Source organism: Notolepis coatsorum, assembly GCF_963971535.1.
Source record: "Notolepis coatsorum genome assembly, chromosome: 19".
Classification (NCBI taxonomy): Eukaryota; Metazoa; Chordata; class Actinopteri; order Aulopiformes; family Paralepididae; genus Notolepis; species Notolepis coatsorum.
In genome coordinates, this window is record NC_140183.1 from 2,840,845 (window position 1) to 2,867,690 (window position 26,846).

The 26,846-nt window shown below is 45.8% G+C and overlaps 1 protein-coding gene across 1 annotated transcript in view; it reads right to left on the bottom strand.

Annotated features, from left to right (window-relative positions):
* Positions 1 to 23,149, bottom strand: part of LOC311246699 (importin subunit alpha-6) — a 39,834-nt gene extending 16,685 nt beyond the window's left edge. The window contains exons 1-9 of the mRNA XM_084336916.1: positions 23,035 to 23,149; positions 22,055 to 22,188; positions 17,635 to 17,736; positions 16,564 to 16,663; positions 16,340 to 16,434; positions 10,767 to 10,898; positions 4,947 to 5,035; positions 2,362 to 2,461; positions 625 to 788 (exon numbers count right to left, since the gene is read on the bottom strand). Coding sequence (XP_084193042.1) covers positions 625 to 788; positions 2,362 to 2,461; positions 4,947 to 5,035; positions 10,767 to 10,898; positions 16,340 to 16,434; positions 16,564 to 16,663; positions 17,635 to 17,736; positions 22,055 to 22,188; positions 23,035 to 23,038 — 920 coding nt within the window. The 5' untranslated portion in view covers positions 23,039 to 23,149. The remainder of the gene's footprint in view (positions 1 to 624; positions 789 to 2,361; positions 2,462 to 4,946; positions 5,036 to 10,766; positions 10,899 to 16,339; positions 16,435 to 16,563; positions 16,664 to 17,634; positions 17,737 to 22,054; positions 22,189 to 23,034) is intronic.
* Positions 23,150 to 26,846: the final 3,697 nt, after the last annotated feature.

Below are 26,846 nucleotides of genomic sequence, written 5' to 3' on the forward strand. Positions count from 1 at the left end.
TACCAGCCCTACCACCTCCTCTCTGGTGCTACCAGCCCTACCACCTCCTCTCTGCTGCTACCAGCCCTACCACCTCCTCTCTGCTGCTACCAGCCCTACCACCTCCTCTCTGCTGCTACCAGCCCTACCACCTCCCCTCTGCTACCTACCAGCCCTACCACCTCCCCTCTGCTACCTACCAGCCCTACCACCTCCTCTCTGGTGCTACCAGCCCTACCACCTCCTCTCTGCTGCTACCAGCCCTACCACCTCCCCTCTGCTACCTACCAGCCCTACCACCTCCTCTCTGCTGCTACCAGCCCTACCACCTCCTCTCTGCTACCTACCAGCCCTACCACCTCCTCTCTGGTGCTACCAGCCCTACCACCTCCTCTCTGGTGCTACCAGCCCTACCACCTCCTCTCTGCTGCTACCAGCCCTACCACCTCCTCTCTGCTGCTACCTACCAGCCCTACCACCTCCTCTCTGCTGCTACCAGCCCTACCACCTCCTCTCTGGTGCTACCAGCCCTACCACCTCCTCTCTGCTGCTACCAGCCCTACCACCTCCTCTCTGCTACCTACCAGCCCTACCACCTCCTCTCTGGTGCTCCACTCTACTCCCGGCGGCTGCCCCGGTCCTTACATGAGCAGCTCCACCAGTCTGCGGCAGACCCCCGAGTCGATGACCGTCTGTATCTTGTCGTTGGGACCGTCGGACAGGTAGGACAGCGCCCAGCAGGCGTCGGCCAACACGTCCGGGTCGCTGCTGAAGAGGAGCCTGGACAGCACGCTGAGACAGGGAGACACCTGAGGAGAGACCAGAGAGAGGCGGAGGGGTCAGACAGGTGTGTAGAGAGAGGTAGAGGGGTCAGAGTCGGCTGAGCGATTCATCGATTTTTAAATCGAAATCGCGATTTGAAATTATGCAATTAGCAAACCGCAAAAAAAAATATCACAATTTTTTTTTATTAAAGGGGCTATGCATTATAAATGTCATTTTTCAGTCTCTAGCATTGTATTATAGTAATAGGAGTTCGTATCAATGTGTTTTAGGGTCTAAATACCATATTGGCGGATTGCTCCGATTCAGCCCAGCCTCTCCTCCTCTAGTAAATCGGGTCATTTTGATTTGAAGTCCTGAGTCACGTCATTCGGCGCACAGTGATGCGATTGGCTCTGTGGTTGGAGCTAATGCCCGCCCCCATTCTACCTAGACTAGACAGCGAGTGGAGCTGCGGGGCCGTGCGCTTTGGAGGGAGAGAAAGGAAGTCTCTCTCTCTCTCTCTCACTCACTCACTCACTCACTCTCTCACTCTCTCACTCTCACTCTCACTCTCACTCTCACGGTATAAATGATTATTTGTGTAAATAAGGTTATACGCCGACCATTAAGAAAATACATGTTAGTTTAGGAATAAGGGGCAGGTAACTATAAGATTTATTCTTCTTCCTGCTCCTTTTGTCCATGGAATGACTATTTATGATTTTTTAATGAAGAAACTATGATTGTATTATTCCATGTGGCAAATAAAAACTCTGAACTGAACTCTCTCTCTCTTCCCCCCCCTCCCTCCCTCCCTCTACCAGTGCAGACTGTGGTCTGACTGTCACTCAAAGTGCTTATGGGCAGAGCCAGGCCATAACAGCCTGATTTCTTGAGGCTGAAAAATGATGGTTTCGAGTACTTGATTAGAAATATAAAACAATGAATTTTTTTGAAAAGAAACCTTACAAATGTCTTCAATAGACTAACAGGAATTGTGTAAAGTTGCCCAAATAGTGCTAGGAATAGCAGTGCATAGCCCCTTTAAAAAAAAACATTTTTATTTAACCGAAGTCCCATTGAGATACAAGCTATATGTAGCGAGAGGTAAAGGGGTAAGACAGACTGGGGTTAAAGGACTGTACTGGGAGAGGTTTACATACTGAAGAAGATACTGTACTGTGGGGGTTAAAATACCACACTGCAGGGGTTAAAATACTGTACTGTGGGGGTTAAAAGACCACACTGCAGGGGTTAAAATACTGTACTGTGGGGGTTAAAAAACCACACTGCAGGGGTTAAAATACTGTACTGTGGGGGTTAAAATACCACACTGCAGGGGTTAAAATACTGTACTGTGGGGGTTAAAATACCACACTGCAGGGGTTAAAATACTGTACTGTGGGGGTTAAAATACCACACTGCAGGGGTTAAAATACTGTACTGTGGGGGTTAAAAGACCACACTGCAGGGGTTAAAATACTGTACTGTGGGGGTTAAAATACCACACTGCAGGGGTTAAAATACTGTACTGTGGGGGGTTTACAGACATAGCAACAGTATCATTACAGGCCAGAGCAGAACGGGTACAGAAGGGGTTAATAATACTGGACTGACCTTGGCAAAATCCGGCGGTGGGTTCTTGCCCCGGCACAGGTTGGACAGGGCCCACACGGCATTCCGGGTCGTCGTGAGGCGATTAGACTTGGCGAGCAGCCTAGGAATTAATAGATTCCATTGTTATCCATCCACACAGAATCACAAACACAAACACAGAATCACAAAACACAGAATCACATCCACACACACACAGAATCACATCCACACAGAATCACATCCACACACACACAGAATCACATCCACACAGAATCACATCCACACACACACAGAATCACATCCACACACACACAGAATCACATCCACACACACACAGAATCACATCCACACACACACACACACACACACAGAACCACATCCACACACACACAGAATCACAAACACAGAATCACAAAACACAGAATCACATCCACACACAGAATCACATCCACACACACACACAGAACCACATCCAAACACACACACAGAACCCTGGCGATCAAAGTGTTAAAAGCCTAATAGTATTTTTTATTTAGTTAATAAATGTCTCGTTGTAATTCCTTATATACCTAATGTAGCACATCTTCTTGAAGCAGATTTAGCTTTTTTTGCTCTGATTTGACTTCAGTTTAATTTCATTGTTACTGTTCACATGTGTGGTGCCGTCAGTCATATATAAGTAAAGATAAAGTTTGAATGACTTACTGAACTGATGTTTTAATCTCACATGTCACATGTGGTGTGGCTTGTTTGTCATTTGTTATTCACTCTCAACATGGATAAAACAACGTATAATAAGTATTCTTTAGGTGGTGGTAGTTTCTCTATTTGGACATTATAGCTAACATATAGCCTAGCCTAGTTGGTCTGATATATAAAAAAATAAAAATAAAAAAAAACGTTTTTTATATATATATATATATATATATATATATATATATATATATATATAATATATATATATTCTGAAGGGCCAGATATTATTGCTGGCGGGCCAATTTCGGGGCTATTGCCGACCCCTGCCTTAAGGAATCAAATAGTCTGCTCTATGGCTGCATGCTAACGCCAACGTTATTGTTTTGAAATGCGCAACGGTCGGGAAAACCTGGCAGCGATAAGAGGAATCGATAGTCACGGAGGCATGCAATTCCAGGAATTGGACAATTAGGATTTTTTTTTTTTTTTTTATAATCACAATATGGTCACCCTTGAAGTCGCATGATAATTCACTAAATAAAATAATGACGAGTCAGCCTCCTAAAAGGACAAAAGTTAGTGACACGACTCACACCGCTGCCGCCAAAGTAAGGACTTTGCTCTGTATCGCCAATCAATGGTAAAATAAATATTTGATTAAGGAATATAATATGCTTTTTTGTATTATTTCTCTGTGCATCAGCAACATGTATAGATTTTTATGTTAGACATCGAGGGAAATTAAGATTCTCAAGATTTTTTTCCAAACCGCCGCTTATCAACTAACCGGTTAATCGGCAGGTGACGTATGTTGCTCAGTAGCTGCTGACGTCTGCTCAGGAGGTTTGAGTGTTTGCTCAGACCCAATAATTCTTTTGAGGGAACATTGATCTGTGCATCTCTCCTTTTCTCTCCCCCTGGTTCTCTTTTTCACTCTCTCTCTTTCCTTCTCTCTCCCTTATTTGTTGTAATTTTTAGGGATGTCCTGATCCGATCACGTGATTTTCCGAAGATCGGGATCGGCAAAAAATAAATAAAAAAATCTGCCAAAACCATCCACACTCAGACCCAAACGCATTTCCTTTGATTTAATTATACATCAAATGATTTATGTCAAGGATTGCAATGCCTCGCTTGAATGAAGTTAACTTTTTACCTGGATAACGTCAACATTCAGGGTGAATGTAATGTGAGAAATTGGGATAATTTTTTTATTTATTTGAGTCTGTGAGTTTGGCTAGTCTGCCGTTCTGCAGCTGGATACTATTGGTTTGTTTTGGCAAAATTCTTCTGCTCTGTGTGACAATAAATAAATGAATGATGATATGCAATTTAAAACCAAAACTAAGGCCTCAGTATCAGTTTAAGATGTGAACACGGTCATGTTTGTTGAATAAAAAAAAAAGTTTATTTTTATCGGATCGGGAAAGATCGGTATCGGTAGATACTCAAAATCACATGATCGGGATCGGATCGGGAGCAAAAAAACGTGATCGGGACATCCCTAGTAATTTTCCTTCCTATACTATTGCTACTGTAATTTAGCATTTTATTTACTTGTATGCATGTACATAACCTTGTTTTTGTTGCAGCCTCCCACCACCCCTTCCCTCAAAAGGATTTAGCTTTTTGGTCGGGCTGCTTTTGTATATTAATCATTTGTGCTTACTTGCTTGCCTGGGCAAATCACTTTTAAAAAATTTTTGAACCGATACCGATAATTTCTCAATGTTAATTTTTAATACCAATATCGGCCGATGATATCGGTAGGCCGATAATATCGGACATCTCTAGTTTGAACCTATGTGGGTTTTTTTTAAGGAATAGTCTAATGTCATTTTATTTCGACAGCCCCAGCCCACACACACATCCACCCACACACACACACACAAGAGAGGAAGGGCACTCACTGTTGTAGAGAGGGCAAGATGCTACAGTTCAGCACATAGTCTCTGCACTCAGCGTTGTCTCCTGCAATGTTCCCCAGTGCCCACACCGCCTGAAACACAACAAGCAGCACGCATCACTTCCTCTGGCCCACACCGCCTGAAACACAACAAGCAGCACGCATCACTTCCTCTGGCCCACACCGCCTGAAACACAACAAGCAGCAGGCATCACTTCCTCTGGCCCACACTGCCTGAAACACAACAAGCAGCACGCATCACTTCCTCTGGCCCACACCGCCTGAAACACAACAAGCAGCATCACTTCCTCTGGCCCACACCGCCTGAAACACAACAAGCACGCATCACTTCCTCTGGCCCACACTGCCTGAAACACAACAAGCAGCATCACTTCCTCTGGCCCACACTGCCTGAAACACAACAAGCAGCATCACTTCCTCTGGCCCACACCGCCTGAAACACAACAAGCACGCATCACTTCCTCTGGCCCACACCGCCTGAAACACAACAAGCAGCATCACTTCCTCTGGCCCACACTGCCTGAAACACAACAAGCAGCATCACTTCCTCTGGCCCACACCGCCTGAAACACAACAAGCAGCATCACTTCCTCTGGCCCACACTGTCTGAAACACAACAAGCAGCACGCATCACTTCCTCTGGCCCACACCGCCTGAAACACAACAAGCAGCATCACTTCCTCTGGCCCACACTGCCTGAAACACAACAAGCAGCATCACTTCCTCTGGCCCACACTGCCTGAAACACAACAAGCAGCATCACTTCCTCTGGCCCACACCGCCTGAAACACAACAAGCAGCATCACTTCCTCTGGCCCACACTGTCTGAAACACAACAAGCACGCATCACTTCCTCTGGCCCACACTGCCTGAAACACAACAAGCAGCACGCATCACTTCCTCTGGCCCACACTGTCTGAAACACAACAAGCAGCACGCATCACTTCCTCTGGCCCACACCGCCTGAAACACAACAAGCACGCATCACTTCCTCTGGCCCACACTGCCTGAAACACAACAAGCAGCACGCATCACTTCCTCTGGCCCACACTGTCTGAAACACAACAAGCAGCATCACTTCCTCTGGCCCACACTGTCTGAAACACAACAAGCACGCATCACTTCCTCTGGCCCACACTGCCTGAAACACAACAAGCAGCATCACTTCCTCTGGCCCACACTGTCTGAAACACAACAAGCAGCATCACTTCCTCTGGCCCACACTGTCTGAAACACAACAAGCAGCATCACTTCCTCTGGCCCACACTGCCTGAAACACAACAAGCAGCATCACTTCCTCTGGCCCACACTGCCTGAAACACAACAAGCAGCATCACTTCCTCTGGCCCACACTGTCTGAAACACAACAAGCAGCACGCATCACTTCCTCTGGCCCACACTGTCTGAAACACAACAAGCAGCATCACTTCCTCTGGCCCACACTGTCTGAAACACAACAAGCAGCACGCATCACTTCCTCTGGCCCACACTGTCTGAAACACAACAAGCAGCATCACTTCCTCTGGCCCACACCGCCTGAAACACAACAAGCAGCATCACTTCCTCTGGCCCACACTGCCTGAAACACAACAAGCAGCACGCATCACTTCCTCTGGCCCACACTGTCTGAAACACAACAAGCAGCATCACTTCCTCTGGCCCACACCGCCTGAAACACAACAAGCAGCATCACTTCCTCTGGCCCACACTGCCTGAAACACAACAAGCAGCATCACTTCCTCTGGCCCACACCGCCTGAAACACAACAAGCAGCATCACTTCCTCTGGCCCACACTGCCTGAAACACAACAAGCAGCATCACTTCCTCTGGCCCACACCGCCTGAAACACAACAAGCAGCATCACTTCCTCTGGCCCACACTGTCTGAAACACAACAAGCAGCACGCATCACTTCCTCTGGCCCACACTGTCTGAAACACAACAAGCAGCACGCATCACTTCCTCTGGCCCACACTGCCTGAAACACAACAAGCACGCATCACTTCCTCTGGCCCACACTGTCTGAAACACAACAAGCAGCATCACTTCCTCTGGCCCACACTGTCTGAAACACAACAAGCAGCATCACTTCCTCTGGCCCACACTGTCTGAAACACAACAAGCAGCACGCATCACTTCCTCTGGCCCACACTGTCTGAAACACAACAAGCAGCATCACTTCCTCTGGCCCACACCGCCTGAAACACAACAAGCAGCATCACTTCCTCTGGCCCACACTGTCTGAAACACAACAAGCAGCATCACTTCCTCTGGCCCACACTGCCTGAAACACAACAAGCAGCATCACTTCCTCTGGCCCACACTGTCTGAAACACAACAAGCACGCATCACTTCCTCTGGCCCACACTGCCTGAAACACAACAAGCAGCATCACTTCCTCTGGCCCACACTGTCTGAAACACAACAAGCAGCATCACTTCCTCTGGCCCACACTGTCTGAAACACAACAAGCAGCATCACTTCCTCTGGCCCACACTGTCTGAAACACAACAAGCACGCATCACTTCCTCTGGCCCACACTGCCTGAAACACAACAAGCAGCATCACTTCCTCTGGCCCACACTGCCTGAAACACAACAAGCAGCACGCATCACTTCCTCTGGCCCACACTGTCTGAAACACAACAAGCAGCACGCATCACTTCCTCTGGCCCACACTGCCTGAAACACAACAAGCAGCATCACTTCCTCTGGCCCACACTGTCTGAAACACAACAAGCAGCATCACTTCCTCTGGCCCACACTGTCTGAAACACAACAAGCAGCATCACTTCCTCTCGCCCACACTGTCTGAAACACAACAAGCACGCATCACTTCCTCTGGCCCACAGCGCCTGAAACACAACAAGCAGCATCACTTCCTCTGGCCCACACTGCCTGAAACACAACAAGCAGCACGCATCACTTCCTCTGGCCCACACTGTCTGAAACACAACAAGCACGCATCACTTCCTCTGGCCCACACTGTCTGAAACACAACAAGCAGCATCACTTCCTCTGGCCCACACTGCCTGAAACACAACAAGCAGCATCACTTCCTCTGGCCCACACTGTCTGAAACACAACAAGCAGCATCACTTCCTCTGGCCCACACTGTCTGAAACACAACAAGCAGCATCACTTCCTCTGGCCCACACTGCCTGAAACACAACAAGCAGCACGCATCACTTCCTCTGGCCCACACTGTCTGAAACACAACAAGCAGCATCACTTCCTCTGGCCCACAGCGCCTGAAACACAACAAGCAGCACGCATCACTTCCTCTGGCCCACACCGCCTGAAACACAACAAGCAGCATCACTTCCTCTGGCCCACACTGCCTGAAACACAACAAGCAGCACGCATCACTTCCTCTGGCCCACACCGTCTGAAACACAACAAGCACGCATCACTTCCTCTGGCCCACACTGTCTGAAACACAACAAGCAGCACGCATCACTTCCTCTGGCCCACACTGCCTGAAACACAACAAGCAGCACGCATCACTTCCTCTGGCCCACACCGCCTGAAACACAACAAGCAGCATCACTTCCTCTGGCCCACACTGTCTGAAACACAACAAGCAGCATCACTTCCTCTGGCCCACACTGCCTGAAACACAACAAGCAGCATCACTTCCTCTGGCCCACACTGTCTGAAACACAACAAGCAGCATCACTTCCTCTGGCCCACAGCGCCTGAAACACAACAACATAGTTTTAGTTTGTTCGTTTTTTTGCAGGTTTTTTTTGCGTTTTCGTTTTAGTTCGTAAATCTTTTTGCGTTTTTTTTTGCGTGTTTGTTTTAGTTCGTTCGTTTTTTTGCGTTTTCGTTTTAGTTGGTTAATTTTTTTGCATTCTTTTTTTTCGTTCGTTTTTTTGTGTTCTTATTTTTGCGTTCGTTTTCGTTTTAGTGCGTTCGTTTTTTAGCGTTTTTTGCGTTTGCGTTTTAATTCGTTCGTTTTTTTTGCGTTATTTTTTAGCGTTTTCGTTTTAGTCCGTTCTTTTGCGTTTTTGTTTTAGTTCGTTGGTTTTTTTGCGTTTTCGTGCGTTCGTTTTTTAGCGTTTTTTCTTTTTTGGGGTTTTCGTTTTAGTTCGTAATTTTTTTTGTGTTTTTTTTGCGTTTTTGTTTTAGTTCGTTCTTTTGCGTTTTTGTTTTAGTTCGTTGTTTTTTTTGCGTTTTCGTTTTAGTTCGTTCGTTTTTTTTGCGTTTTCGTTTTAATTCGTTCGTTTTTTTGCGTTTTTTTTGCGTTTTCTGTGTTCTTATTTTTTGCGTTCGTTTTCGTGCGTTCGTTTTTTCTTTTTTGCGTTTTCGTTTTAGTTCGTTCTTTTGCGTTTTTGTTTTAGTTCGTTGGTTTTTTAGCGTTTTCGTGCGTTCGTTTTTTAGCGTTTTTTCTTTTTGGGGTTTTCGTTTTAGTTCGTAATTTTTTGTGTTTTTTTTGCGTTTTCGTTTTAGTTCGTTCTTTTGCGTTTTTGTTTTAGTTCGTTGTTTTTTTTGCGTTTTCGTTTTAGTTCGTTCGTTTTTTTTTTGCGTTTTCGTTTTAATTCGTTCGTTTTTTTGCGGTTTTTTTGCGTTTTCTGTGTTCTTATTTTTGCTTTCGTTTTAGTTCGTTCGTTTTTTTGTGTTTTTTTGCGTTTTCGTTTTAGTTCGTAAATTTTTTTGCGTTTTTTTTTGCGTTTTCGTTTTAGTTCGCTCTTTTGCGTTTTTGTTTTAGTTCGTTCGTTTTTTTGCGTTCGTTTTTTTCGTTCGTTTTTTTGTGTTCTTTTTTTTCGTTTTCGTTTTAGTTTGTTCGTTTTTTTTCGTTTTCCCACAGCGCCTGAAACACAACAAGCAGCACGCATCACTTCCTCTGGCTCACGATGGCTTGTTAACACTTTGAGCACCACTCACGGCTTTTCTCGGGTTTACGACCCGACCGTTGAATGCCACGTCACGAGTATTCTCTGGTGTTTTTTTTTTTTTTTTGCGATCTGAAATCATATTGCATCACGCCTACCGTTGGAGATCCAGGGACCGCCGGCGCTCAGATGTGAAAAAAGCGCCCCCTATCGTCTCCCAGATGGTAAATCACCCTTTTGGAATGGACTCAATGAAAGTGAATGGGAGAACGGATTTCTGACTCCACATTTTACTTCTCACTGATGCAGCCGGGGTCTACCAGAGTTCATTCTGGAGCCTCTGAGCCGCGCGGATCATGTGTTCTACTGTATACACGGTTGATCAATACATTTAGATTTTTTCGAATGGCGATCGGAAATTGGAATAAACCATTTGGATACCATCTGACCTCAGGTAAGGAATCTATGTTATCAGTGTTAGGATAATCAGACTCGTTTTCACAGAGATATAAGCGTTTATGTGATATGGCTGTTTTGACTGTAAAAGCTATCAGGAAATAACAGCAGCGATTATCAGCGCACGGCACGAGCGTGCGTGCGCACACATACTATCGATCATCTAGCGTTTATAGCGATTCATAAATAGGCCGACAAATGACAACGTTCTGGAATATTCCAGTAAAAGGCGATTATCATAGGCATGGGTTGTTTTTCCCCGGAAAACGGGTGATTTTCAAAATGCTATCAAACGGAAATGAAGCGATAAAAATACAATCTGCCTTGCCAATGTTGACTGGAAAATGAGTCTTTGATAAGCGACGGGCAGATTAGACACATAGCCATAATTTAAAACATAGATTAGGCGATATTAACGTTAACATTGGCCGTGGATGGTGGCACTCAACAGGGGTAAATAGGAAAACACGGCCCGGCACTGAAAGTGTTAACAGGGAGACACATGCTCACCTGCTCTTGGACGTCCTCATAGTCCGAGTTGAGTAGCTGGATGAAGATGGGCACGGCTCCTGTCTCGATGACCACCTTGGTGTGGAGGAACGTACCGGACGCTATGTTGGTCAGAGCCCAGGCTGCCTCAAACTGGTACACAGACACACACACACACACACACACACACACACACACACAGACAGACAGACAGACAGACAGACAGACAGACAGACAGACAGACAGACACACAGACAGACAGACACACAGACAGACAGCATGAGCATGGGACGAGCTTGTGTGACCCCAGTGTCAGGCTGACCCGGCTGGTGGATGTTTGTCATGCGTCTGTCAGCTGATAGGTAGAGGCTTGTATCACTAAGGCTAAGTTCACATTGCAAGCCTGAGTGCCCAGTTCTGATTTATTGCTCAGATCAGATTTATTTTCGTTTGGCTGTGTTCACACTATCTTTTAAATGTGGCCTATATCATATTCCAGTGTGAACCGGCGGTCACACACCTGAACAGACAGATGTGCAAAAATGGACATAAGAAATTGTGACAAATGTCAATCTAGAGAGTGACATAAAAGTCACACGGTGAAGGTGGTTGCATGACTGTTCAGACTGAGGTCACATTGCACCAAAGATCATCAGACCATATGAAACTGGCCCAAATCAGAATTGAAAAGATCAGATTCCATGTGATTTGTGCCGTTCGCACTGTTGGGTGAAGAAAATCTGATCTGAATCAGAATTGGGCCACTTTAAAAACTTGAGTCTTCAGTCTGAACTAAAGCCTAAGTGACTTGACAAAAACTGCTGTGTCCCATCTAGGTAATCCTACAATATAATGTGTATACACACAGATCCATGTAGTACATACCGTTACATATAGTTCTATGTAATCCAACTAGGGGTGTAACGATTCGACCTCACAACGATTCGATTAGATTGCGATTCTTCAGGCAACGATTCAATGCATCATGAAATCTCTTCATTTGACCTCGATTCGATTAGATTCGATAAATTTTTCTATCAGTTAATTCCCCAAAAAAATTTGAATACACAAATGTGGCTGCTGGGGGAACTGATTCACTCAGCATGAATGGACTATATGTCAATAAAAACAATACACACAACAACAACAAAAAACATTACAAATTAAAGTTTTTTTTTTATTTCGATTATAATCGATTCTAACACATTCAAATCGATGCATCGAATCAAACACATTAGAATCGATGCATTTCGATTAATCGGTGCATCGTTACACCCCTAAAACCAACGGATCTCAATGTTATCCTGTGGGAACATGTTGCTGCCACCAAAATTAATATCTACCCAAATCAAAAGCCCTGGGTAGACAAATCCGTCCGTGAGGCTCTGAAAGTGCGCACATCAGCATACAACACCGGGCTGGTGACAGGCAACATGGAAGAACACAAGATGGCAAGATACAACGTCAGGAGAGCAGTAATAGAGGCAAAACGGCGTTACAGGGATAAAGTTGAACTTCAGTTTGAACAGGCTGACTCTAGAGGCATGTGGCAGGGCCTCAGAACAATGACAGACTACAAAGGAACCCCCCTCAAACTGAACAGTGACATCTCCTTAGCAAATGATCTCAACTCCTTCTATGCGAGGTTTGAGGCTGTGAATAACAACACCAGCCTACAAACCACGGCAATGGGGGGGGGGGGGGTCTGCTGATGGAGACTCAGTGTTCAGGGTAACAGAGCATGAGGTGAGACGGATCTTTAAAAAAGTGGATATCAGGAAGGCAGCAGGACCGGACGGCATCCCCGGCCGCGTCCTAAAAGTCTGTGCCGACCAACTGGCCCCGGTATTCACTGACATCTTCAACCTGTCCTTGGAACAGGCCGTCATCCCCACCTGTCTGAAGAAGTCCACCATCATCCCTGTACCCAAAAAATCTACGCCCGCTTGCCTCAACGACTACCGCCCTGTAGCCCTCACCTCCATAGCCATGAAGTGCTTTGAGAAGCTAGTGAAGGGCTACATCTGTTCCTCCCTCCCCATCAACCTGGACCCTCTGCAATTTGCATATCGCCCCAACAGGTCCACGGAGGACGCCATAGCCCATGTGCTGCACACAGCAGCATCACATCTGGACAAGAGGAAGGGGAACTATGTGAGAATGCTGTTCATCGACTACAGCTCAGCATTCAATACCATAGTCCCCTCCAAACTCATAGCCAAGCTCAGGGACCTGGGCTTGAACTATGACCTGTGCCAGTGGGTCCTGGACTTCCTGACGGGCAGACCCCAGGTGGTAAGAGCCGGCAACTGCACCTCCTCATCCATCACGCTCAACATAGGGGCCCCCCAGGGCTGTGTTCTGAGCCCCCTCCTCTACTCCCTGTACACACATGACTGCGTAGCACAGCGGAACAACAACACCATCATCAAATTTGCTGATGACACAGTAGTGGTGGGCCTGATCTCTGCCAACGACGAAAGGGCCTACCTGGAAGAGGTAGAGAACCTGTCACAGTGGTGTCAGGAGAACTGCCTCTCCCTGAACGTCAGCAAAACAAAAGAGATGATTGTGGACTTCAGGAGGTCGGGGGTCAAGGACTACAGCCCCCTCAGCATCGACGGGGCACCAGTTGAGAGAGTGAACAGTTTCAAGTACCTCGGAGCCCACATATCCGAGGACTTGACATGGACCACACACATTGACAGTGTTGTGAAGAAGGCACGACAACGCCTCTACTTCCTCAGGCGCCTAAGGAAGTTCCAAGTCAGTCAGAAGATCCTTAGGAACTTCTACTCATGTACAATAGAGAGCATCCTGACCGGCAACATCACCTCCTGGTTTGGGAATAGCACTGCACAAGACCGTAGCAGACTACAATGAGTGACACGTTCAGCCGAACGCACAATTAGAGGGGGGCTTCCCACCCTCCAGAACATTTACAACAAGCGGTGCAAGGGGAAGGCTAAGAGAATTATTAAGGACTCGAGCCACCCGAACAACTGCCTCTTTGAACTGCTGCCGTCAGGCAAGCGATACCGGAGTCTTATGGCGAGCACAGAAAGACTCAGAAGGAGCTTCTATCCCCAGGCCATCAGGCTGCTAAACGAACAATAATCGCTAAACGAACAATAATCACTATGCAACAACCATCAAATGCACACAGCACACACACCCACACGCACACACACACTCACTCAAACAAACAACACACTGCAGCACCCACTCTCCACACTTTAGATCACACAAACACACTTACACTTTATATTTATTGATAAAGGATTTGCACTACAACTCGTACACCTACTGTGAATTGTACCTAAACTGCACCTCGTCCATTTATGCCTTGCACTATATAGTATTGTATATTAGTACACTGCACAGTATTGTATATTGTATGGTAACTACGTCTACGAACATTGTACATATGTCTAAACTGAACACTGTGACCTCTTTTTTTTCTTCTAATTTTTACTATGTTTTTATTTCATACTTATCTTGTCATGCACAGTCTCTGGAGCGCAACAGTAAGAAGCATTTTGTACAAAAGTATTCTGTACTTCTGTATGACAACTATTAAAGAAACTTGAAAACTTGAGCTGTGTGGCTGTTTGGGAACATGCTGCTGTGTGGCTGTTTGGGAACATGTTGCTGTGTGGCTGTTTGGGAACATGTTGCTGTGTGTCTGTTTGGGAACATGTCGCTGTGTGGCTGTTTGGGAACATGTTGCTGTGTGGCTGTTTGGGAACATGTTGCTGTGTGGCTGTTTGGGAACATGTTGCTGTGTGGCTGTTTGGGAACATGTTGCTGTGTGGCTGTTTGGGAACATGTTGCCGTGTGGCTGTTTGGGAACATGTTGCTGTGTGTCTGTTTGGGAACATGTTGCTGTGTGGCTGTTTGGGAACATGTTGCTGTGTGGCTGTTTGGGAACATGTTGCTGTGTGTCTGTTTGGGAACATGTTGCTGTGTGTCTGTTTGGGAACATGTTGCTGTGTGGCTGTTTGGGAACATGTTGCTGTGTGGCTGTTTGGGAACATGCTGCTGTGTGGCTGTTTGGGAACATGTTGCTGTGTGGCTGTTTGGGAACATGTTGCTGTGTGGCTGTTTGGGAACATGTTGCTGTGTGGCTGTTTGGGAACATGTTGCTGTGTGGCTGTTTGGGAACATGTTGCTGTGTGGCTGTTTGGGAACATGTTGCTGTGTGGCTGTTTGGGAACATGTTGCTGTGTGGCTGTTTGGGAACATGTTGCTGTGTGGCTGTTTGGGAACATGTTGCTGTGTGGCTGTTTGGGAACATGTTGCTGTGTGGCTGTTTGGGAACATGTTGCTGTGTGGCTGTTTGGGAACATGTTGCTGTGTGGCTGTTTGGGAACATGTTGCTGTGTGGCTGTTTGGGAACATGTTGCTGCTGTGTGGCTGTTTGGGAACATGTTGCTGCTGTGTGGCTGTTTGGGAACATGTTGCTGTGTGGCTGTTTGGGAACATGCTGCTGTGTGGCTGTTTGGGAACATGCTGCTGTGTGGCTGTTTGGGAACATGTTGCTGCTGTGTGGCTGTTTGGGAACATGTTGCTGTGTGTGGCTGTTTCGGAACATGTTGCTGCTGTGTGGCTGTTTGGGAACATGTTGCTGTGTGGCTGTTTGGGAACATGTTGCTGTGTGGCTGTTTGGGAACATGCTGCTGTGTGGCTGTTTGGGAACATGTTGCTGTGTGGCTGTTTGGGAACATGCTGCTGTGTGGCTGTTTGGGAACATGTTGCTGCTGTGTGGCTGTTTGGGAACATGTTGCTGTGTGGCTGTTTGGGAACATGTTGCTGTGTGGCTGTTTGGGAACATGTTGCTGTGTGGCTGTTTGGGAACATGCTGCTGTGTGGCTGTTTGGGAACATGTTGCTGTGTGGCTGTTTGGGAACATGCTGCTGTGTGGCTGTTTGGGAACATGTTGCTGCTGTGTGGCTGTTTGGGAACATGTTGCTGCTGTGTGGCTGTTTGGGAACATGTTGCTGCTGTGTGGCTGTTTGGGAACATGTTGCTGTGTGGCTGTTTGGGAACATGTTGCTGTGTGGCTGTTTGGGAACATGTTGTTGCCGTGTGGCTGTTTGGGAACATGTTGCTGCTGTGTGGCTGTTTGGGAACATGTTGCTGTGTGGCTGTTTGGGAACATGATGTTGCTGTGTGGCTGTTTGGGAACATGTTGTTGCTGTGTGGCTGTTTGGGAACATGATGCTGTGTGGCTGTTTGGGAACATGTTGCTGTGTGGCTGTTTGGGAACATGTTGCTGCTGTGTGGCTGTTTGGGAACATGTTGCTGTGTGGCTGTTTGGGAACATGTTGCTGTGTGGCTGTTTGGGAACATGTTGCTGTGTGGCTGTTTGGGAACATGTTGCTGTGTGGCTGTTTGGGAACATGTTGCTGTGTGGCTGTTTGGGAACATGTTGCTGTGTGGCTGTTTGGGAACATGTTGCTGTGTGGCTGTTTGGGAACATGTTGCTGTGTGGCTGTTTGGGAACATGTTGCCGTGTGGCTGTTTGGGAACATGTTGCCGTGTGGCTGTTTGGGAACATGTTGCTGTGTGGCTGTTTGAAGGGAAGCTTTCACCTGAAGGGTGCAGTTCTCGCTCCGCTTGAGGAACTCCACAAAGCGATTGACGACCCCTGCTGTGGCTATGACCTCGTCTATGGGAGGATTGGGTTCTGTAGAGAGAGAGAGAGAAGAGGAGGAGGAGAATACTAACCGCTCTCTTCTTGTTCCAATCTCATGTAACGTAACAGGCCTGACTTGCGGCTGGATGTTGTGTTTGCATTATAACCGGTGCAACAAACCTTTAGAGAGTAATTTCCTGAATTTCTGTGTTGCAATTAACTGCTGGTCTGGGTCGTCCGAGAAGACCATCTGAATCATGTCTGGGGTTATAACCCCTTCCTGCACAAAAACACAAATAACACCATTTACACAAATGATACATCAATTATTTAAATTAATAAAACACAAGCAGATACTTGCTGTAGGACAAACACAACTACTCAGAAAGACATTAACTTACACCAAATAGTGCAAACTAATTTTCTTTTTACTTTAGATTCGTTCTAATTTGATTTGGGGGAATAGTGACAGCCGTGCCCAAGTCTGTGCTTCATTAACTATATCAAAGTACTGACTCCACCTTCATTAACTATATCAAAGTACTGACTCCACCTTCATTAACTATATCAAAGTACTGACTCCACCTTCATTAACTATATCAAAGTGCTGACTCCACCTTCATTAACTATATCAAAGTGCTGACTCCACCTTCATTAACTATATCAAAGTACTGACTCCACCTTCATTAACTATATCAAAGTGCTGACTCCACCTTCATTAACTATATCAAAGTGCTGACTCCACCTTCATTAACTATATCAAAGTACTGACTCCACCTTCATTAACTATATCAAAGTACTGACTCCACCTTCATTAACTATATCAAAGTGCTGACTCCACCTTCATTAACTATATCAAAGTACTGACTCCACCTGCATTAACTATATCAAAGTACTGACTCCACCTTCATTAACTATATCAAAGTGCTGACTCCACCTTCATTAACTATATCAAAGTGCTGACTCCATCCATTACCTTCATTAACAATATCAAAGTATATATATAGGATATATGGGATCTAATGTCCTTCCATGTACGAATAAGACCGATAATTGCTCACAGTCTAATTGTTCACTTGCCTACACATGGCTCCTGGTAATTAGGGAAATTCTCAGATACAGGTAATAATAACCCGTGTTAACCTGTGGTATCCGTCTGATATCCGACACCAGTATCAGTCGGTGTAGAACTGGGGGAAATTCTCAGATACAGATAATAGCCTGTTTAACCTGGACGCCGGACACACTTACACCTGCCACGGGCACTGTGGAGCTGACGTCTGGGTCCTGGATGGGACATTCCAGCATGGAGTCGTCACCAGAGGGCACGCACACATTCCTCCTTTTAAACAGCTGTGGGGGAGACAAGGACAGAGGCCGTCAGACACACAGCAGAGCGGCCAGGGCTGCTCCTTCTTAGTGGAGCGAATAGTACAGTTTGGTCTGAGACAACCACCAGGGGTGTACAGTGCGATATATATGTCGCACGTGCGACACGACGTCAGTCTGTGCGATGAAAGGATTGACTTCAATAGCACTGGTGCGATGGCCCGCTATCCACTTGGTACTTGTAGTCTTGTGCGATTAAATACAATGTCCCTTCTGCGTAAAACTCCATATATCAAACACCAAATCCCATAATCCCTAGCGAACAATATCCCCGCGAGTTGCGAGCAGTGACTCATATCCGCTCGGCTCAGATCACAACACAGCAGGACTCGTCTCAGCAGCAGCAGCTCGTCTCAGCAGCGTTTGGAACGCGGACATTGAAACAGAGCTAGTGGATATTGTTGTCGCGACCCAAAACAAATCCCTGCTGTTTTATTCGGCAACGGGTCAAATGCATATAACATGCTTTGCAATCCTCGCGTCATAAAGTCCGAAATGAACGTTACGTTAGCATGAGCTTACAACAAGCTGTTCATAGCCATATAGAGAGAACAGCAGACGGGCAGAGTGAGGAGGCGGGGGCAGACATTCTCCCTTCTCTGTGTGTGTGTGTGCGTTTGGAAAGATCACATGAAGTCAGACGAGTATATTATATTGATAGTAAATGTACAGATAGGTGGACAGATAATGTTGATATTTAAACATAAAAAATACAATACAAAATAAATGTATTCATGATCATGCAACATAAAACGGTTGCGTGTTGTGAGTTCCAAAACATTTAACTTAAAGTTTAAAGCTCAATATATCAAAACGTGGCACTTTACAGTGAACAGGAGGTCTATGTGTATTAAAAACAATAGATTGTTTTTCCTTTAAAAGTCTGGAAGAGGTCAAAAATAAAAATGTCAAATGATATTTCCGTTGCCTTTTTTGAGTTGATCTAATGTTACTGATTGTGTTAAATGGGCTTATGTTATGATATCGTCTCATATCGATTGCAGGCACCTGCATCGTATCATATCGTGGCATATATCAGCAAATATCGTAATGTTGTCCAAGGAATCTATATCGTATCGTATCGTATCGTGATGAAACTGGTGATTCCCACCCCTAGTAGAGTCCATACACCCAACACCAAATCCCATAATTCCTTACACGTAACGTGTCTGGCTGTGTGACGTCAACTTGTCAGCATAAAATGACAGCCAAACATGGCACTGCAACTAAATAACACAAATACAATAGGCACATTTGTGACTGTTACAAATATAACACATTTTATACTTGTGCTACAAGATTTTGGCCTGTGCTACAAAACGATCAACCTCTGTAGCACCAGTGCTATGTGCAAAAAAAGTTAACGTACAGCCCTGAACCAGACGTATGTTTTTTTTTTTTTCGTCCCATACTAAAGGACTATCTGGTAAGCACTGGATTTTCAGCACGTTCAGCCACTCATCCCACATTTCACTGTATGCTTGTATGCCGTGACAAATAAAACTCTTGACTTGACCCCCGGCCCCGTGACTCCACGTTCAGCCACCCATACCCCCCGCCACTCGACACTGTAACTCCACGTTCAGCCACCCATACCCCCCGCCCCTTGACCCCCCGCCCCTCGACACTGTGACTCCACGTTCAGCCACTCATACCCCCCGCCACTCGACACTGTAACTCCACGTTCAGCCACCCATAGCCCCCGCCCCTTGACACTGTGACTCCACGTTCAGCCACTCATAGCCCCCGCCCCTTGACACTGTGACTCCACGTTCAGCCACTCATAGCCCCCGCCCCTTGACACTGACTTCACGTTCAGCCACTCATAGCCCCCGCCCCTTGACACCACGTTCAGCCACTCATAGCCCCCGCCCCTTGACACTGACTCCACGTTCAGCCACTCATAGCCCCCGCCCCTTGATACTAGGCTTGTTCAAGATGGGATAGGCGGACGCAGATCTGCGCAGTTTTTACTACGGCCTCGCCAAGCGCGTTGCATGACGGTTAGAATGTTGTCCGATTTGCTCTGAAAATGTGACGAGGCGAGGCGCGGAACTCCCGCGGGAGCGAGCCGCGCGCAGCATTCAGAGCGAGGCTCCACAGTACCTCTCAGCCGGCTGCTCCCGGCTGGGAAGCGACTTGCTACGGTCGCGCAAAGCGCCTATTGGCTCAGAAAAGTTGTCAGTCACCAGCCATGTGACAGCCAGGGAGTTATGAGACGTTTGATTGATTGAAAACTTTATTATGTTATGCGTTATCAACTTATCATCATATCATCATGATAAACTTCAAGCTGTCAGACACACACACACACACACACATACAGCAGTGTGTTGTGTGTGCGTGCGGCCAGGAGCGCGCAACAAGATGGTATACATTATGGTATATGAATAGTATATTCCACTGTAGCAGTATATGGTGTGCTGTACATTTGAATCTGATCTAATTTTGCACACGGCCATCGCATTATAATGAGCTGGACAGGTGTGTAATGTGTGTGTGTGGTGACGTGAAAGCGTATCTGCCGCGCGAGACTAGGCGAGAGGCTCTCGTGAAATCGGCAGTGTCCGCCTTTTTAACTCCTCCCCCGGCTTCACTCGGCTACTCTCGTCTACTAGTCGAGGCAAACCGAAATCCATCTTGAACAAGCCTACTGACTTCACGTTCAGCCACTCATAGCCCCCGCCCCTTGACTCCACGTTCAGCCACTCATAGCCCCCGCCCCTTGACACTGACTTCACGTTCAGCCACTCATAGCCCCCGCCCCTTGACACTGACTCCACGTTCAGCCACTCATAGCCCCCGCCCCTTGATACTGTGACTCCACGTTCAGCCACTCATAGCCCCCGCCCCTTTACACTGTAACTCCACGTTCAGCCACTCATAGCCCCCGCCCCTTGATACTGTGACTCCACTCAATAGGCTTGTTCGAGATGGATTTCGGTTTGCCTCGACTAGTAGACGAGAGTAGCCGAGTGAAGCCGGGGGAGGAGTTAAAAAGGCGGACACTGCCGATTTCACAAGAGCCTCTCGCCTAGTCTCGCATGGCAGATACGCTTTCACGTCACCACACACACACATTACACACCTGTCCAGCTCATTATAATGCGATGGCCGTGTGCAAAATTAGATCAGATTCAAATGTACAGCACACCATATACTGCTATAGTGGAATATACTATTCATATACTATACCATCTTGTTGCGCGCTCCTGGCCGCACGCACACACAACACACTGCTGAATAATTCTGTTTTGCATCAATATATATATGTATACTGTGTATATTGAGGCAAAACAGAATTATATATACAGTATTGAGGCAAAACAGACGACGCATGTGTGTATGTGTGTGTCTGACAGCTTGAAGTTTATCATGATGATAACGCATAACATAATAAAGTTTTCAATCAATCAATCAATCAAACGTCTCATAACTCCCTGGCTGTCACGTGGCTGGTGACTGACAACTTTTCTGAGCCAATAGGCGCTTTGCCCGACCATAGCAAGTCGCTTCCCAGCCGGGAGCAGCCGAGTGAGAGGTACTGTGGCGCCTCGCTCTGAAGGCTGCTTGTGGCTCGCTCCCGCGGGAGTTCCACGCCTCGCCTCGTCAGATTTTCAGAGCAAGTCGGACAACATTCTAACCGTCATGCAACGCGCTTGGCGAGGCAGTAGTGAAACCTGCGCAGATCTGCGTCCGCCTATCCCATCTCGAACAAGCCTAATGTCATCTCACTTAATCAGTGAGAGTTAAACAGAACCTACCACTCAATGATGTCATCTCACTTGATCAGTGAGAGTTAAACAGAACCTACCACTCAATGATATCATCTCACTTGATCAGTGAGAGTTACATTAGAACCTACCACTCAATGACGTCATCTCACTGGCAAAGGCCAAATAAGATGGGGTTTGTTAGCCCTCTGTTCCACACAAGGACCTCACGTTCTGATTTAAGCTACTCTCATATGATGTCGCCAATACAATATGTCTTTAATATCACCTTTTACTCACCAAAGAGCAACTTTAAATCAGAGTAAAAATGTGTTGAACATTCATGAGGTCCCACACTGTACCTTTGGGCACCAATATTTATATTCCTTTCCGATCATGTTTTTAACACCCCAATTAAATACACATTAAAAAGTATGGAGCGTGTGGTTCGGCTGCTGGACGGTGCCCATATTTCTTTAAGGTTGCACCTCTGCTTCTGATGATGTGAAGCCTGTCTTTTCTCCTGAATACCCCGATGACATAATTTGATTTAATAAGAAGACGGTGACCTGCTCCTCTCGTTTCTGTTTCCGTAGCTGGATCCCCTCTTCCTCTCGCCTGCGACGCATCTCCTGGGGGTTCAGTGCTTTGTTCTTATAGCTCTTCATCCTGTCGTTGTCCTTCCCGGGGCTCGCCATGTCGTCTGATGGAAAGCAGAAAGAACGGCGGGACAGGTCACGACACAAACACAAAAGACTGAACTGAATTATATTAAAACATCCGACAGGCTGAGTCGAGAAGCAGGGAGGACACACCCTTTGATTAGCATGCATTTACAAAACATTCAGGTTGGCAGAATTTTTAGACTCTTTTTGTATCACAAACAGTACCGTTTGTAAATCTGGTATGTCATAAATGTATAGATGTAGCAGTACTGTCTATCTGTATGTCATGTATGTCATATATGTTATGATGATGAATTGAAAATGGGGGACCCTGATGTAAACAAGACGAAAGTCTTTCTCTGGTCTGCATCCCCTTAACAATTGTGTGTATTGAGCCACGTACTGTATTGTAGCCATTCTGCAATCTGTTAATAACATTTTCAAATCAATGTTAGATGGCTAAACCTAGTGACAGAACACAGCGGATTAGCTCTCCCTCTCTCTGGGCCCTGAACAGCAGCTAACCCTGACTAGCTGCCACCATCACCCACAGTAATGATAGCTTGCTAGCTAACAACGTATTTAGTCCAGTACAATGCAGTAAAAACAAGCACCAGCCATTCATCAATCCCCATGTAGTCGATAAGCTAACTTCACGACCATTAGTGTTAGTTTGGCGAACTGTTTAAACCGACTCTTCCCAAAGAGAGAGAGAGAGAGTGCTAAGCTAACAGACACACAGCAGAGCTCACGTTAGCAGACACAGCTAATGATGATCACGACTTGTTATCAGTTAGTGTTGTGACGGTGTTTCGGGTGACAGAACAACAACACACTGGATAAGGTCAACAGGAATATAAACGTGTTCTACTTCTTCTTCTTACCCATTTGAATTCAGATGTATTATATCCGTGATATCCGTCAGTGAGCAGCAGCTTGTTGTTCTCTCTCTCCTCTCTCTCTGCTCCTCCTCCTGTCTGAGCTCAGAGCAAGATGGCGGCCCCTCGGAATAACAACCTCTGACGTCACATCCCGTCAGCTGTCGTCTTCTTCTTCTTCTTCTTCTTCTTCTTCTTCTTCTTCTTCTTCTTCTTGAAAATGGGGGACCCTGATGGAAACAAGACGAAAGTCTTTCTCAGGTCTGCATCCTCTTAACAATTGTATGTATTGAGCTGTACTGTACTGTACCCATTCTGCAATCTGTTAATAAACTTTTCAATCAATCAATCAATCAATTCTTCTTCATGAGGTTTTACGGCGGTTGGCCACCAACTGTTTGGGGGGCATTACCGCCATCTTCTGGTATCCTTTATTATCTCCTACACAATGTCCATTTTCCTTCACCATCATGAAGTGCAACTTTGATTGATTGAATTGATTGAAAATGCTATTAACAGATTGCAGAATGGGTACAATACAGTACGGCTCAATACACACAATTGTTAAGGGGATGCAGACCAGGTGGTCTCTGGTGGTCTAGTGGTTAGGATTCGGCGCTCTCACCGCCGCGGCCCGGGTTCGATTCCCGGTCAGGGAACTCACTTTACGATGAATTGAAAATGGGGGACCCTGAAAGACGAAAGTCTTTCTCTGGTCTGCATCCCCTTAACAATTGTATGTATTGAGCTGTACTGTACTGTACCCATTCTGCAATCTGTTAATAAAGTTTTCAATCAATCAATCAATCAGAGAAAGACTTTCGTCTTGTTTACATCAGGGTCCCCCATTTTCAATTCATCAGGACATATATGACATACATGATGACATACAGGTAGACAGTACTGCTACATCTATACCTTTATGACACACCAGATTTACAAACACAGTACGGTTTGTGATACAAAAAGAGTCTAAAAAAGAGATTATATACATTTGACGTAGAAACTGTATGCAGAAGCAGAAACCGACTTGGTGGATTTATATTGTTAGAATATTAGAACTTACATTGTTTAGACTAGAGGTTGTATTTATGTTTGAACACTAGGGGGCACTCCACCTCCATTATAGATTGATTGATTGATTGAAAAGTTTATTAACAGATTGCAGAATGGGTACAGTACAGTACATCTCAATACATACAATTGTTAAGGGGATGCAGACCAGAGAAAGACTTTCGTCTTGTTTCCACCAGGGTCCCCCATTTTCAATTCATCATAGCTCTTCCTCTATAAGGAACCTAGCTGATCACTGTAATTCATGCACCTGTTATGGAGATACGTTTTCCTACCTGTTTCACTGTTTGGAACTGATAGACAGAGCAACTGACAACTGCTCTAATTGAACCGTTTATTCATTCTTCTTTGGACAATAAAACCCTGTAAACCGTACCAGTCGCAACTTGGACATTCTTCTATATTTACATCACAAACTGTGTCACTGAGTAGAGAAATAATTATGGGTGCATTGTGACGCCTGTCAACACTATCCGGGAGTGACAGTCGGCCACTACGCTGTACGGAGGAGGTTGGGTGGGTGGGGGAAACTGTACAACTGTACAAGCAAAACTGTACATTGGAATATCGACGAAACCATACTTTGTCCCAAGTGTATTCTTGGGTTAGGTCACTAATGCTGATACTTCCTGACTGAGCCCCCCTCTGTGAGACACTCCTTGCCTCCTGAGGGCTGACTCTGGACTTCTTGATCACTCACACTCAACTCACTTACTACTTCCTCCCATGTTGCATTAACCACTCCTGCCACAAAGACTACAATATTCAACTTCTCCTCCCACACCCTCTTTATCCTCCTGTACTACCTCTACTGACAAATGCCCTTTATTAAACCCCTGTTCCTTATCTTCCGTTCCCTGTCCTGCCATCCTAGCTGCCTCTGCATAGGAGAAAGGAGATTCTTTCTTTTATTCTCACCTGTTGAACCACCACCTCTCGTTTCATCACCTCACAGCCCAAAAACGCAACATTATGCTCCTTACCACAATTACAGCATTTCAGCTCCACTCCATCTCCACACTTCCCAAATTCATGCTCCCCGCTACATCTTGCACATCTCTGGCTTCTTTCTACACGTCTTGGCATATGCCCCCAATTCTTGGCAGTTATAGCACCTCAGTGGATTTGGAACGAACTCCCTAACCCTATACACCATATATCCTAGAAACACCTCCTTTGGACTAACCTCCCCTTCAAATTGAATCACTATAGTCTCCGTCTCTTTCTTCTCTACTCCTCTCTTCATCCTTTGAGCATTTTTAACTTTCCCATTACGTGTGTCACTCTTTAAATCTCCCACCAGCTGCTCCATACTAACCTCAATTGGAATTCCAGCTATCACCCCCTTGCACCCACCATCCCTCTTCTCCCCAACTCTCACTACTTTATATATATATAAACTTTACCAATGCGTATCCTTTTACTTGCTTTCTCCACCTGCTCTAAACGTACACACCCTACAATCAAGTTTCCATCTCCCAAAAACTTTTGCATATTTTACCTCTCCTAACTGCGCTCCTATGAGTTTGGTTAACTCTAACGGCCCTATTTTTCTAACTCCCCCATCTCCCTCAAATCTAACCACTATATTCAACACTTCTGTAAAATCATTTCCTCCACCCTCACCGTCTGGCCCTCCCCTCCCCTTCTTCCTCTTAAGCCCCTGCCCCCCACTTTCCCTGCTGCTCTTCTCCATGTATATAGAATGGATATATTTTCTGATAGGATCTCTGTTAAACAGTACTGTATATTTGTATGTCTTGTATGTCATAAATGTAACAGCACTGTATATCTGTATGTCATACATGTCATGATATATATCTGTATATCTGTATGTTGTGTATGTTGTAAATGTCATGATGAATTGAAAATGGGGGACCCTGATGTAAACAAGACCAACGTTTTTCTCTGGTCTGCATCCCCTTAACACAACAGAACCGAATGAGAGAGAGAGAGAGAGAGAGACCACGGTGGGTTTATATGAACACAACAGAACCGAATGAGAGAGAGAGAGAGACCACGGTGGGTTTATATTAACACAACAGAACAGAATGAGAGAGAGAGAGAGAGAGAGAGAGAGAGAGACCATGGTGGGTTTATATTAACACAACAGAACAGAATGAGAGAGAGAGAGAGAGAGAGACCACGGTGGGTTTATATGAACACAACAGAACCGAATGAGAGAGAGAGAGAGACCACGGTGGGTTTATATTAACACAACAGAACAGAATGAGAGAGAGAGAGAGAGAGAGAGAGAGACCATGGTGGGTTTATATTAACACAACAGAACAGAATGAGAGAGAGAGAGAGAGAGAGAGAGAGAGAGAGAGAGAGACCATGGTGGGTTTATATTAACACAACAGAACAGAATGAGAGAGAGAGAGAGAGAGAGAGAGAGAGAGAGACCATGGTGGGTTTATATTAACACAACAGAACAGAATGAGAGAGAGAGAGAGAGAGAGAGAGAGAGAGAGACCACGGCGGGTTTATATTAACACAACAGAACAGAATGAGAGGAGAGAGAGAGAGAGAGAGAGAGAGAGAGAGAGAGAGACCACGGCGGGTTTATATTAACAGAACAGAACAGAATGAGAGGAGAGAGAGAGACCACGGCGGGTTTATATTAACACTTTAATCGCCAAAAACGCCGTAGGACGTCTTTCCCCGCCATGCTCATTATGCCAAAGACGCCGTACCACGTCTTTGATATCAATATTTCAAAAATCTGTGATCGAAATCATATT